The 13,010-nt window shown below is 46.3% G+C and overlaps 1 protein-coding gene across 2 annotated transcripts; it reads left to right on the forward strand.

Annotated features, from left to right (window-relative positions):
• The first annotated feature begins 27 nt into the window (after nucleotides 1-27).
• Nucleotides 28-8,270, forward strand: amotl2a (angiomotin like 2a). Of its 2 annotated transcripts, none has more exons than XM_052073048.1 (11): nucleotides 28-248; nucleotides 1,992-2,662; nucleotides 2,740-2,860; nucleotides 3,990-4,134; nucleotides 4,209-4,301; nucleotides 5,251-5,546; nucleotides 5,674-5,861; nucleotides 5,946-6,047; nucleotides 6,637-6,797; nucleotides 7,099-7,227; nucleotides 7,862-8,270. In XM_052073048.1, exons 2-11 carry the CDS (start codon nucleotides 2,070-2,072, stop codon nucleotides 7,951-7,953), a joined length of 1,920 nt encoding a protein of 639 aa, XP_051929008.1. In that variant the 5' UTR covers nucleotides 28-248; nucleotides 1,992-2,069; the 3' UTR covers nucleotides 7,954-8,270. The 2 variants fall into 2 exon arrangements, with proteins under 2 accessions (XP_051929008.1, XP_051929007.1); XM_052073047.1 differs by having other exon boundaries at nucleotides 29-248; nucleotides 2,008-2,662.
• Nucleotides 8,271-13,010: the final 4,740 nt, after the last annotated feature.

Raw genomic sequence — 13,010 nt, forward strand, 5'->3', positions numbered from 1 at the left:
CCCCCCTCCCCTGCTCCTGGTGCGTTTGATCCCCGGGGGACTTGGAGCCTCAGCATTCCTCTCATTCCTCCCTCGCAACAATCAGCCTGTGAGGCTTTATGAGCCACACTCACTCAGTCTGCTCACAGGCGCGCTCACACTCGACACGCGCCCGTGGACTTCATTCGCGCACTCCACGAGCTTTTCCGGGGGCTTCTTTTTCTTGGGAATTTGAAGTGTTCTTCTTTGTGGGATGAGATGAAGATCTGGTGAGTTTGAAGCGTTTTATTTCGTTTTCTTTTCCTCAATGGAATATGTTGCACAACAGCGCAATGGGATCGACTGAAATGTGTATGGAGCGGGAATGTGGTAGTTTGCAGTCCCGCTGCTTCTTGCTTTTATGTTAAAACGCGCCAGAATGTCGGTTTTATTTCGAAATGGTTTCACCAAACTTAATTCAAGATCAGGAATGCTTTGTAGACCAATAAGTTAATACCACAGAGACTTAAGAACCACATATTTTTTACCACTTTATTGGCAATAAAAATGTTCTACCGTATATTCATTTCTTTAATGTTTAAGAATATTTTTTTATTTAAAGTTTTAGGTAACACACTGTACTTTAAACATTCAAGGGTTAATTGAACATATAATTCCGATGAGAGTTTGTAGGTATTTGTGTGTGTGTGTATGTATATAATGTGTATATGTGTATATACGGTTTATGTATATGCACACACACACAGACACACACAGAAATACATAACGGTACATACATAAGATCTTGTGACTGTGGAGTAATCGGCAAATGCTGGTTTCTGTGCGATTGAGCGCCGCAATCATGTGGCTGATTTGAGGAGCTCACCTCTTCAGAAATAGCTTCAAATAAACGCCTGCATGTCTGCTACTATTTGAGGAAATATTGTGTTTCATCTCTTGGGGTTGGGTACTGAACTGATTGATATAGTTGTTGGGCTGTTTAAGCAACAACACGGAAATTGGCTAAAGTACTGGATTGTCATGGATTTGAATGTGAATAAAAAAATAAAATCAAAGGGTCCTTGGAAATAGTCAAATTGACCCCAAAAGGGCCACTTGAAACCAAACTGTCAGGCTTCCTGTGTGTATGGCTCCTCCAGACATTTCGGGGGTCTCCTCATGATCGACACGCTGACCAGATTTTATGATGTTATGTAAAACTGGCTCTGGAGGCTCAATTCTCACATTTTTTACATTAAGAAATTGTGTTTTATGGCAAGTTTTGAAACGTTGCTGCCACTCTCCGCCCCCACAAAATGGTGAAAACCTTAAATATATATTTTAAGGTTTCTGAAAACCTTATTATACAAACCTTATCTGAAAACCATTGTTTCTGAAAAAAATCTCCGATACAAGTCAGTCTTTGAAGGACCACTGGAAAAACGATCAAAATGAATTTAAAATGTCTGCTTACAACCAAAATAGCAGATTTCACGTCTCTGTTCAGCCATGGCTATATGAGACTTTTTTGTGGGTCTACTCTTAAATGTCATGTCTCTCGAATTTCATTTTCCAAAGTGAAACTGGCTTTGCGGGCTGAATTTTAGAAAAACCCACCTTCAAAGACAGTTTTGCTGGTGTGACCCTGACCCTTACCCAAATTTTTCATGATGTGCTCAGTCCCTCAAGGGTTTTGAAGGAATTGCTCAACTTAGTTTTTTCTTTAGAACCCTTGTGATTTGTAGACCTTGACACTTTTTGTGTTTGCTCTCATGACAGGCAAACTGGCTTCAGGGTATGATTAAAAAAAAATAAAAAATTCCAGGGAGACAACAAATACGGTAGACTTGCTGTGTGTTTGGGGGATTGTTGCTTGAGACTTTTTTTTTGTGGGCCACCTCGTGATTGACACCAAATTTGAAACAGTTGCGACGCAGTGCTACCAAAACAAATTTCTAGGTCGAATCAAAGTTGTTGTTTTTTGCGACATGCTGAAACCCTCACAAAGGCTTACGGGGTCGGTCATCTGACAGGTGTGTTTTCCTTCAGAGTCCTTGTGATCAGTGCTGTCCCTCAAGTCCCACCACCCAGGCCGGCCCGCCTTCTTGGACATGAGAACCGCCGAGGCCGCCCCCGGGACGGTCCTGCACCGCCTCATCCAGGAGCAGCTACGCTTCGGGAATCTGACCGACACTCGGTCCCTGCTTGCCATCCAGCAGCAGGCCCTGCGAGGTAGCGGGAGTCCACGTTCTTCCCAGGAGAGCCTGACCCAAGACGAGTGCCAGTACATGCACGTGTCCACACGGCAGGACCCTCAAGGCCAGGAATACCAGGGAAGCTGCGTTCATCCAGAAAACCCCTCGAGGATTTCCTTCCACGGGGAGGAGCTGCCCACCTACGAGGAGGCCAAAGTGCATTCGCAGTACCTGAAAGGGGAGCCGGACTCCGCTGTGGACGTGCACTGGGATGCCAAGCGGGAGCACGCCCGCTCCCTCAGCGAGCGGCTAATGCGGCTCACCCTGGAAGGGGGCTCGCCACTCGGAAACATCCCGGCTGTGAGCGCCTCGCAGAGTTTTCCACAGTTGTACAACGCCGTCGCTCCAAGTCAAGGGGACCAGCGAGGGCCCCCGCCGGCGTACCCGCCCCAGGAGCGGGAGATGTACTTCCGGGAACCTACGCTGCCACCGTTCTATTCTCAGCACAGGTTAGAAGGTTGACCGCCTTGACTCTCGGCTCGTCGTCCACAGTCCCTTAAATTCACCCCCCCTCCCCCACCACCAGGAACGGCATCGTTCCCGCAAGGGCGACGTCCGGGGACGAGGGCGACACCCTGAGGTGGGAGAACTGGAGACTGAGGCGGGAAGTGGACATCTACGCAGAGAAGGCCGCACGCCTGCACAAGGTAGATGAGAGGAAATCTGTCTTGAAATCTCTTTTCAATCTCTTATTTCCATTTTCCTCGCCTCCGTCTTTTCCTTGTTTGGTGCTTTTCATTTCGATGACGCTTCGGTCCCCCCCCCCCCCCCCCCCGCTCTTCCATTCATCTACATTTCTCTCCTCAAATTTTTGGATTCCTTCATTCCCGCGTCGTCCCTCATCTAAATTCATCCATCACCATTATTTTGTTCCTGTTCCTGCGCTCTCCGTTTTCCTTGCTTTCTCGGTGCCACCACTCCGTCCATCAATCCGCTTTCCCCTTTTCTGTCTTTGCTTTCCTTCCAGAAGTCTTCTCCGTTCCTTCTGGTCTTTGTGCATTCCTCCAATCTCTCTCTCTCTCTCTCTTTCTCCCTCATCCTCTCAAATTCTACGCTTCCCTAAGTCTTCCTCCTGTCTTGCATTTTGACCTTTTTCCTTGTCTTTGATTCCTCTGCGTTTGATTGGACTTTTTTTTTCTTTTCTCTTTCCCTTCTGATTTCATTGTTTTTGTCCTTCCTTTCATCCTCTTCTAGGTTTCCTGCCTTAGAGCAATATTTTTTTTAATTATTTTTTTAAAATTCTTGCTCCTTATAAGAAATTTCATCTGTGCTGTATGTTACATATACGTACAGCACATTTGACAATAAAGTTGTATTCACTTCAATTCTTTCTGTCTTTCCTTAAATTCTTCCTCCTCTTCACTTTGTCCTGCTTCGTTCACCATTTTCCTCTCTCCATTTCTTTGTCTCTTACACCCCTTCCATCATCTAGTCCGTCTTTCCCCTTTCTCCTGCGTACGTCTTTCCTATCCCTTTATTTTCGTTCCACTCTTCTTTTCCTTTTTTTTAGGGGGGGGATCTTGCTTTGGTTTCCTCAATATTTCTTTTTTTTTCTTTAAACCCTTTTCTTCCTGACATCATCGACTTGCTCGTTTCATTCCTTTTGAATCATCTGTATCTTTCTTTTTCAATCTTTTATCCTTTCCTTTTTTACTGCCGTCTTCTTTCACTCTTCATTCCCTTTTCGTCACACCTTTCACTTCACGTCCTTCTTCCACCCCCCCCCCCCCCCACTGGCGTTCTCTGATCGATGTGTTCCCCAATGTCCCCCGTTAGCTGGAGAACGAGATCGCCAGGATCTCGGAGGAATACGAGACTCTGATGAAAGGCTCGGCCAAGCGTGAAGCGCTGGAGAAGACCATGAGGAACAAGCTGGAGGCCCAGATAAAAAGGATGCACGACTTCAACCGGGATCTCAAAGGTACGGCGCAGCTCCAAAGCGTAACTTGATACCCTCACTTTCAAAGCCTAACGAGGATGTGTGTCATTCCCCAGAACAAGTGTGCGCGGCAGCCAGGAAAAGAGCGGACAAGGAAGCGGAATGCTCGGAACAAAAGCAGCACGTCTTCCTCAAGCTACTCGAACAAAGTGCGTTCATCGGGAGAACGGGTTTCAAGCACCTCACACACACACACACACACAGACCCCAGACTGCGATTGTTTGTTTGTGGGGTGGACGCAATTTGAACAATAGTAGGGCGTTTACTTCACCATCTCCGTGGCGCTCTCTTATATTTTCAACTTCTTGTTTACTCTGCGTTCCGTGGAGGCATTCCATAGCTTTTGGCAGTACAAAGCTACGCCTTGTGCATGTACGTGTGCCTACGTGTGTATGTGTGTATGTGTGTAAATGGATCAGAGGAAGTCTGCATTCCCCTGGCAGACATGCAGTCACAGCTCAGGGGGGGTGGTTGTGTAATCAAGCCCCTTTTCCAAGTGACACACCAGTTTCTGTTTCATTGAAGAGTTCCTGAAAAAACAAGTGCGAAAGCTGCAGTGTGCATGCCACGACACTAGTTGGCGATGTCACAGGAAAGTGACCCTTGATGCAAGCTGAAGTAGTGGCGTACGCTAATTTTATTTTATTTTTTTTTAAACCCAACCCATGTTTGAAACACTCCTTTGAAATCCTAAGCCATAACCATGTCTCCACCCCCAAGACATGAAATCATTTCCAATTTTTAACCTTATTCAAATTCAAAACCCTAACCCTTACTTTATACCGTTCTCTGAAAACATTACCCGGGCTTAAAACTCAACTTTATTTCTAGAGCCCTTGAAGTTATGTCGTCGCTTTTATGAGCTCCAGTTAGCAGGCGAGCAGCATTTTGGACCAACTGGACATGCATGAGGGAGGACCGGCTAACTCCAAAATAACGTGTACTACAATAATCCATCTGAGATCTGACGATGGCTTGCATGGCTGTTTTTCAGTACTGTTCTGAAAAAAGAATATTTAATCCAGCTGCCAAAGATGAAAAAAATATTGATGTGGTGCCATTCGGGTTGCTCAAAGTCCATCTTAACATGTATCCAGATGAGGAGCAGCAGCGCGAGCGCGAGCGCCTGGAGAGATCCATCCAGAACCTGCGGCTGTCGGCGGAGGAGAGCCAGCGTGGGCGCGAGCTCCTGGAGGAGGCTCTGCTCTCGGCGCACGCCCGCAACCGGCAACTGGAGGACGAGCTCCACAGGAAGCGCGCCTACGTGGAGAAAGTGGAACGCCTCCAGAGCTCACTGGGCCAGCTGCAGGCAGCGTGCGAGAAGCGAGAAGAGCTGGAGATGCGACTGCGCACCCGCCTCGAGCAGGAACTCAAAAGCCTGCGGGTGCAACAGGTGAGGAACTCTTTTCTTCAACCAAATACACGAGTATACGCAGTACACACCTCCATAAAAACGACTCCCAATGCAAACGAAAAGCCGTTTCACTAACGTGCCACCTATTACCTTGGTTGCCCTTTAGAACCAGATCTCGGGACCGCCGGCTTCCGAGCCGAGCTCCGAGCTGTCGCAGCAGCAGCAGTTGCGGGAACGCGAGGAACGTATCCTGGCCTTGGAAGCAGACATCACCAAATGGGAACAGAAGTATCTCGAGGAGAGCACCATGAGACAGTTTGCCATGGATGCCGCCGCCACGGCAGCGGCGCAGAGGTACCGTGAACAAAACCACGAGTGCCCCCCCAAAAAAAATCTGTCGACCGTTGAGCGACTTGAACCGTTTTTGTTTCCTCACAGAGATACCACCATCATCAACAACTCGCCCCGGCATTCGCCCGACAGCAGTTTTAACGAGGACCTGCCTCTGACCAATCCCAGACATCAGGAGATGGAGAACAGGTAGACATTTTCGAAGGGATCCTCTCACCGTGATCATCCAAATATGTTGAAAATGGACTGAAAGCGAGAACTGAATCAAGAAAAAATGTCAGATGACCCAACAACGATTGATTAGGGTCATGTGGACCCAAGAACCAATAAAATCCCACCAAATCAAATTCATCCCATTATTAGAATCTCAAGGCCTTTCCTTAAGTTATGATTGAGGGTATGTTTACCCAAACTCCCATCCAGGACTTTTCACACATTGAAAACCAGCAAAATTCCCCTAAAATTGACCTTTTGAGACTGCTCTGGTTCCATCTGATCGGGAATAATTTGAAATGATGTTGTTCTGCGCAATCGATCAGATATGATCATTGTGCGACAAGAAGACAAGATTTGTGTTTTTGAAAATCAGGCCTCAAATAAATAAATAAATAGACAGATAAATAAATAAATAAGTTGTGTCTTTTTTGTTATTGTAAAGTGTCCTTGGTTGTCTTGAAAGGCGCTCATAAATAAAATGTATTATTATTATTATTATTATTAAATAAAGTGTTCTTATTTGTGGACCCAACACAAGCGCCCTTTGTGTGTGTTGCTCCAGGATCCGAGCCCTTCACGCACAGCTCCTGGAGAAGGATGCCATGATTAAAGTCCTCCAGCAACGCTCCAGGTGGGAGCAGTGCAAACTGGAGAAACAAGGTCTTCGGCTGGCCAGGTCCGTCCCGTCCATCACCGCGGCGACCGGCAGTACCGAGACTAAAGGTGAGTCAGCCCCGCCCCCTTTGTTAACGCAAGCGCCGTGACTAACTTTGCGATGGTATCAGACGACAACTGGCCGCCAGACGGACAGAATGTAGCGACGTCATAAGAAAGGAAAAAAAAGATCGAGACGGCGACGGGCCGACGGCCTCAAATAGACCGGACGATTTTAAGTCGCAATGCGTGTCATCGCCCGCCTCTAGAATAGCCCCGCTCCAGAATAGTCATGGGAAGAACCAAGCATCTAAGTGCGGATGTAAGCACAGGGAGGTTAATTCAGTTCTTTCTTTGTCCGCATCTGCAGGAAAGAGCCTCTCGGATGACCAGACAGGTGGTGCCGCGTTGCGACGCAAGAGTGCCAGCCGGGACTCCAGCACCCAATGTGACCAACTCGAGGTGAAGCCATCCAAGGACTTGGCGTTACCCGCTTCTGGTGGGTGTCCTCTGTTACGTTCTTTGATGAAAATTTTAGACCTTAGCGGTTATGTTTAGGTCAGGGGTGGGGTACTCGGGTGTCTCGAGAGCCATATCTGGCTTGTTTTAGAGCTCTCCATGCTCCAACACAAAGAGTTCCCTTAGCCCTGGTTTAGGGTCAAGGGTCAGGGCAAGGGTCGGCAACCCAAATGAAGATAAGATAAGATAAGATATCCTTTATTCGTCCCACACTGGGGAAATTTACATGTTGAAAGAGACACTTTTGACCAAAAAAAACCAAAACATTTTTGTCTGGAGCCACAAAAAAATTAAAAGCCTCGTTGACAGAAATGTTGAAATTTCATATTTATTCGACACAATTTTACTGCATTGGAAAATGTTAAGAATCTGTCGTGTTTGTCCTCTTAGAGAAACCATCTTAAAAAAAAATAAATATATATCCCTCCCCCATCTTTATCAATTAGCAACATTTTTGAAAAAGCTCCAAGGAGCCACTAGGGCGGCGCACAAGAGCCACACAAGGCTCTTGAGCCGCGCGTTGCCGACCCCCGGGTTAGGGGTTTAGGGTCAGGGAAGCAAAGTTGTTCTCATTGCAATCACAATGACGCCCGCTTATTTGCTGTTTGGCTCAGACACTTCAGAGGAAGCCGAGCTGGGAGGAGTCCAACCCTCGGAGAGCGTCAACAACGCAATTGACTCAGACATGGTGGAGATCCTCATTTAAGGGTGCCCAGAAATGTTGCCGTATCTTATTTATTTCCCCATCTTGTCATCGCTGCTCGTTTCAATCGTGTTCCCCTTTAAGCTAAATAATGTCTTTGTCTAATTTAAAATCACGGGAGTGATTCTCGATGTTCTTGGTGGTGGCATCCGGTGTGTTTGAGGGTTGTCCTGTGTGACAGGACAACGTACGTATATTTAACTTTATTTATCTTTGCGGATGAAGCGTTTACAAACCTCTGAATGCGGAGAACGGCTTTCGAAGATCCAGACCGAAACAACGTACTCGGTCGTCGTGTTTGTCGCCATCTTGTCTGCGTCGTACGTCAAGTCAAGAGTATTTGTAGAGCACTTTCAAACGGCCATCGCTGCATACAAAGTGCTGTACATGGAGCAATTTAACAAGCACAATAAACAGTAAGACAAATCGGTAATAAAGGCGGTAGAAAGCACCAAACAGTAAAATCAAGAACAAATCTTAAGTCAAGCTGAGTCAAACGCCAAAGAATACAAGTGAGTCTTGAGGAGGGCTTTGAAGATGGGCAGCGAGGAGGCTTGCCGAATGTTCAGTGGGAGGTCATTCCAGAGAGAGGGACCAGCAACAGAAAAGGCTCGATCCCCTCTGAGCCTCAGTTTAGTTCTTGGTACTTCTAATAATGTCTGGTCCACAGACCTGAGGCCGGTGTGTAGGGGAGGATGAGCACAGAGAGGTAAGGTGGCGCGAGATTATTCAGAGATTTGAAAACAAAGAGGAGGATCTTGAAAATAACTCAAAAATGAATGGGGAGCCAGTGTAGGAGTTATGTGCTCCCTCTTACGAGTACCAGTCAAGAGGCGAGCAGCGGCATTTTGGACCAGCTGAAGGCGCTTAATGGAGGACCGGCTGACTGATTACTGTCTCAAAGTGTTCATGTGAGAGGAGAGGTTTTATTTTGGCCAGCTGTCTAAGGTGAAAGAAGCTGGATTTGACAACGGCACCAATTTGCTGATCGAGTTTGAAATCACTGTCCAGTTTAAGGCCCAAGTTTGAGACCGTTGATTTCAGATAAGGAGACAGGGGGCCCAAGTCTACAGGATGGAATGTACAAGGGCCACTGGGACCAAACAAAATCACCTTCTTTTCGTTGAATTTCAAGAAATTTTGTGCCATCCAGGTTTTGTTGTACGTGGACTTTACAAATGTCTCGTAGCACTTCCGATGTATTTTCGCATAATGCCGGTTCGTACTGTATGTCAGTGTTGGGCGACTAGAGGACGAGATGGCTGAGGGTTAAATTGAGGGATAGGTTAGAGGTCATGTTTTCACTTTTTTTTGGGGGGGGGGGCGGTTCGAGTTTATGGTTGAGGTTTCATGATCGGTTCATTCATTCATCTTCCGAGCCGCTAGATCCTCACTAGGGTCGCGGGGGGTGCTGGAGCCTACCCCAGCCGGGCAGTAGGCGGGGGACACCCTGAATCGGTTGCCAGCCAATCGCAGGGCACACAGAGACGAACAACCATCCACGCTCACACTCACACCTAGGGACAATTTAGAGTGTTCAATCAGCCTGCCACGCATGTTTTTTGGAATGTGGGAGGAAACCGGAACACCCGGAGAAAACCCACGCAGGCCCGGGGAGAACATGCAAACTCCGCACAGGGAGGCCGGAGCTGGAATCGAACCCGGTACCTCTGCACTGTGAAGCCGACGTGCTAACCACTGGACTACCGGGCCGTCATGATCGGTTCATAGATGGGCAATTTTGGGTTTTCGGGTTCGGTTTAGTGGTTAGAATTTCGGATAGGTTTAGCTTCGTGGGGTAGCATACAGTTTTTCAAGTCGGGGGGTTTCTGGTAAAACTTCTGCGATTAGGTCTACGTTAGGTTTCGGGTTTAATTTCAGAGTTGAGGCTTTACGCGGGGTCAGACCTTCCAGCTCCGAAGCTAATATTTGCGGCCTTGTAGCGCTAATTCCCCCCGGCCTTGCCTCGCCCCTGCACTGGAAGCTAATCTTCTCACATTCCTGACCGAGGGAGTGAGGGGGCGAGGAAAAAAAAAAAAAGGGCTATCTAAAGCGGGGGAATGTGAAGTCCCTTAGCCCTCGTTAAAACGTTGCACATTCCACACTTTAGATAGACTTTGGTTTCCGCCATCAGCCAAACTCCCCAAGTTTGCCTGGAATGTGTTTTCGTATGAAACTGGAATAATGCCCGCTATGGAAGGCAGGGGGGGGGGGGCCGCCTCGGTAGACTAATCCAGTTTGGAATCATCGCTGTTGGTGTCATCATGGGGATTATCCCACACGTAAATTCTGACATTTAATGGCTCGTTCCACTTCACGCTTTTCCGTCAAACAAGCGCACGCACACACAAAATATGGATGAATGCATTTGCTGGTCAATGCAGTGTGACAGATTGACTAAAATGTCCCCTTGGCCCCCTTGGAATGTGTTTACATGGAAGTGAAGTTAATATATTTTTTTGTTGTTTTTTTTGTGCGTTTTGTTTTGTTTTTTATTCTTAAGCTTGCGTTTGTGTTGTTTTCTGGTGCCAAAGATTGATTCCGATTTTTGTTCTCTTATTCATGTTGTAACAGATGACACAGACACACAAAAGTTCCTCAATTTGGACATTGCTGTGAACTTTTTTTTTTTTAATGTTTTGTGGAATATTTCACCCACGGAGAGATTAAAGATTAATATATGTACTGCAAATGGCTCCCTCCTTTACTAGTGGTTTGCTCTACGAACATTCATCCATCCATCCGTTTTCCGATCCGCTTTATCCTCACGAGCGGGATGCTGGAGCCTATCTCAGCTGTCTTCGGGCAGTAGGCGGGGGACACCCTGAACCAGTTGCCAGCCAATTGCAGACGAACAATCATCCGCGCTCACACTCGCACTTTTCAAGTGTTCCATGAACCTGCCACACATGTTTTTCGAATGTGGGGAGGAAACCGGAGTACCCGGAGAAAACCCACGCAGGCACGGGGAGAACATGCAAACTACACACAGGAAGGCCAGAGCCAGGATTGAACCCATGACCTCTGCACGGTGAGGTCGACGGCTAACCACTTATTTACGGCCAACACAAATTGATTTGATTAAAATAAATAAATAAATAAATAAATAAATAGTAGAGTCCTTAGGATTTCGGGATAAGTTTTGGGATTTAGGGTCATGGTTCAGAGATTTAAGAGTTTAGGTCAAGGGTTAGGTTAAGCAGTTTTATGGTTTAAATTTAGGGGTTAGGTTGAGAGTTTAGGATTTTAGAATGTAAGATTATGAGTTGATTTTAGGTTTGTACTGGGTTTTAGTTTAGGATTACGGGTTGGGTTCATAACGTTAGGTTAGGGGAGGAGTGACTCGGGTTACAGGCTTGATTTTGGATCAAAACTCACTGGTTAGGGTTAGCTTTTCTGTTTAGATTTACAGGTCACGGCGCTAAACGCGTGCACTTTGAGCATTGTGGAACTATTGGCATTTTTACGCTCCAAAATGTGAAAGCAACTTTTTTTTTTTTTGCTTTGGTTTTTTTTTTGCTAGTTCTCAGTTAAATCAGTTTCCTGTCAAAAAAATGCTTATCTCCCAATACCGAGATGTAGTTTATCAGGCATCTTGCGTCTCGGCATGTGGAGTTGTACGACGTAAATAAATAAATAAATAAATAAATAAGTCCTCAGCAAGCATCAACTCCTAATGTCAATATTGACACCTTCCTCATTCCCCCAGCCGATGAGATGACGATGGCATTCCGCGGATGCCGCACATTCTCGCACCGCTACTGTCTTTGCTTGTTGCAGAAAGTGGTGGAGACTCATTCCCCCCAAATGGAGCAGGTGTCTCCCGAGATTTACCGTCCCCCGTTTTTTGGCCCATTTCTCCCTCGCATACTCCACATTTCTGATTAAGTCCTGCAAGCGTCATTCTCCCTTCGCCTGGCGAGGAACTGACAGGAATGTTCCAAGCTGGAGCGGTGACTGATGGGACGTTGCTCCCAGGAATTTAGGCCTCGTGTCATTCCACACACACACACACGCACACACACACACACACACACACACACATACACATCTGGATTCCTGCTGGGATTGCCGTGACCCAGCATCTCAAGTCTCGGTGGATCCATTTTCTAACTTTCAAGCATTGAAATTTGCCCAACATGGCTGCTTGAAATCAACATGGAAAACTTTCTGTTCAACTTCAGGCATGCATTGGGATTTTAATTTTTTTCATAGCAGATGTGTCCACTGAATTTGATCAGTGAAAATGGTGTTGGGTTTTTTTTTTCTTCATGGATTAGGGCCAAAATATTTGCTTTCAAGCAAAATGTATGACTTCCTGTTCCTTTGAAGGCATGGGCCCTTGAGACTCTTTTATGTGTCATGTGATCATAGTTTCACGTCAATCAGCGAAACTGGTGTTGGAGGCTAATTTTGTCCAACTTTCATGCTGTGGAATTAACCTCACAATGGACGCTTAGAAATCAAAATGTCTGACTTCCTGTTCAGTTTATAGCAAAGGTCCTTGAGATCTTTTCGCATGTCCTGTAAGGATAAACTTGCCCACATAATTTACTTTAGAATTCAGATCGGTGTCGCTGGTATACTTCAGGTATAGGTTCTTGGGAATTGGTTGTGCGTCCTGTTATGGCAGGTAGACGATTACCAAGTACTGGATTACCCCCAAAATGTCTGCTTCCACCCAAAATGGCTGACTTCCTATTGAATTTCGGGCATAGGTCCTTGAGACTTTAAGACGTGCCAATCGTTGAAGTAGCTCTCAGGGCTTTTTTTCTAACTTTCCGCAAATCGCATCTAAAATACTCTACTAATACTATAAATACATAATCTAGCTATTATTGTCATTAAAGGTCAGCCACAAGGAAGACGGGGGGGAAAATATGCATGTGGAACTCTGTGCTTTGCTCTCATTTTCATGGAAATTCCACAACTTCCTGCTTACAGCTTCCATGGAATGTTATCCCCCACCCCAGCACTCCACCTCATCAACTTTTCCACAAAGCTGCTGATTTTTGGAATGTTTCTCCCATGAATGAACGCCTGAGAGCGCACCATTAGTG

This window comes from Hippocampus zosterae, chromosome 8 (genome assembly GCF_025434085.1).
Source record: "Hippocampus zosterae strain Florida chromosome 8, ASM2543408v3, whole genome shotgun sequence".
Lineage (NCBI taxonomy): Eukaryota > Metazoa > Chordata > Actinopteri > Syngnathiformes > Syngnathidae > Hippocampus > Hippocampus zosterae.

What these genes read in the sequence shown, in the direction of transcription:
- amotl2a (XM_052073048.1), top strand. Translation starts at nt 2,070, where the DNA reads ATGAGAACCGCCGAGGCCGCCCCCGGGACGGTCCTGCACCGCCTCATC. An exon ending in CCGTTCTATTCTCAGCACAG is followed by an intron (nt 2,663 to 2,739) that starts GTTAGAAGGTTG and finishes CCCCACCACCAG; the next exon opens with GAACGGCATCGTTCCCGCAA. An exon ending in CGGCAGTACCGAGACTAAAG is followed by an intron (nt 6,798 to 7,098) that starts GTGAGTCAGCCC and finishes CCGCATCTGCAG; the next exon opens with GAAAGAGCCTCTCGGATGAC.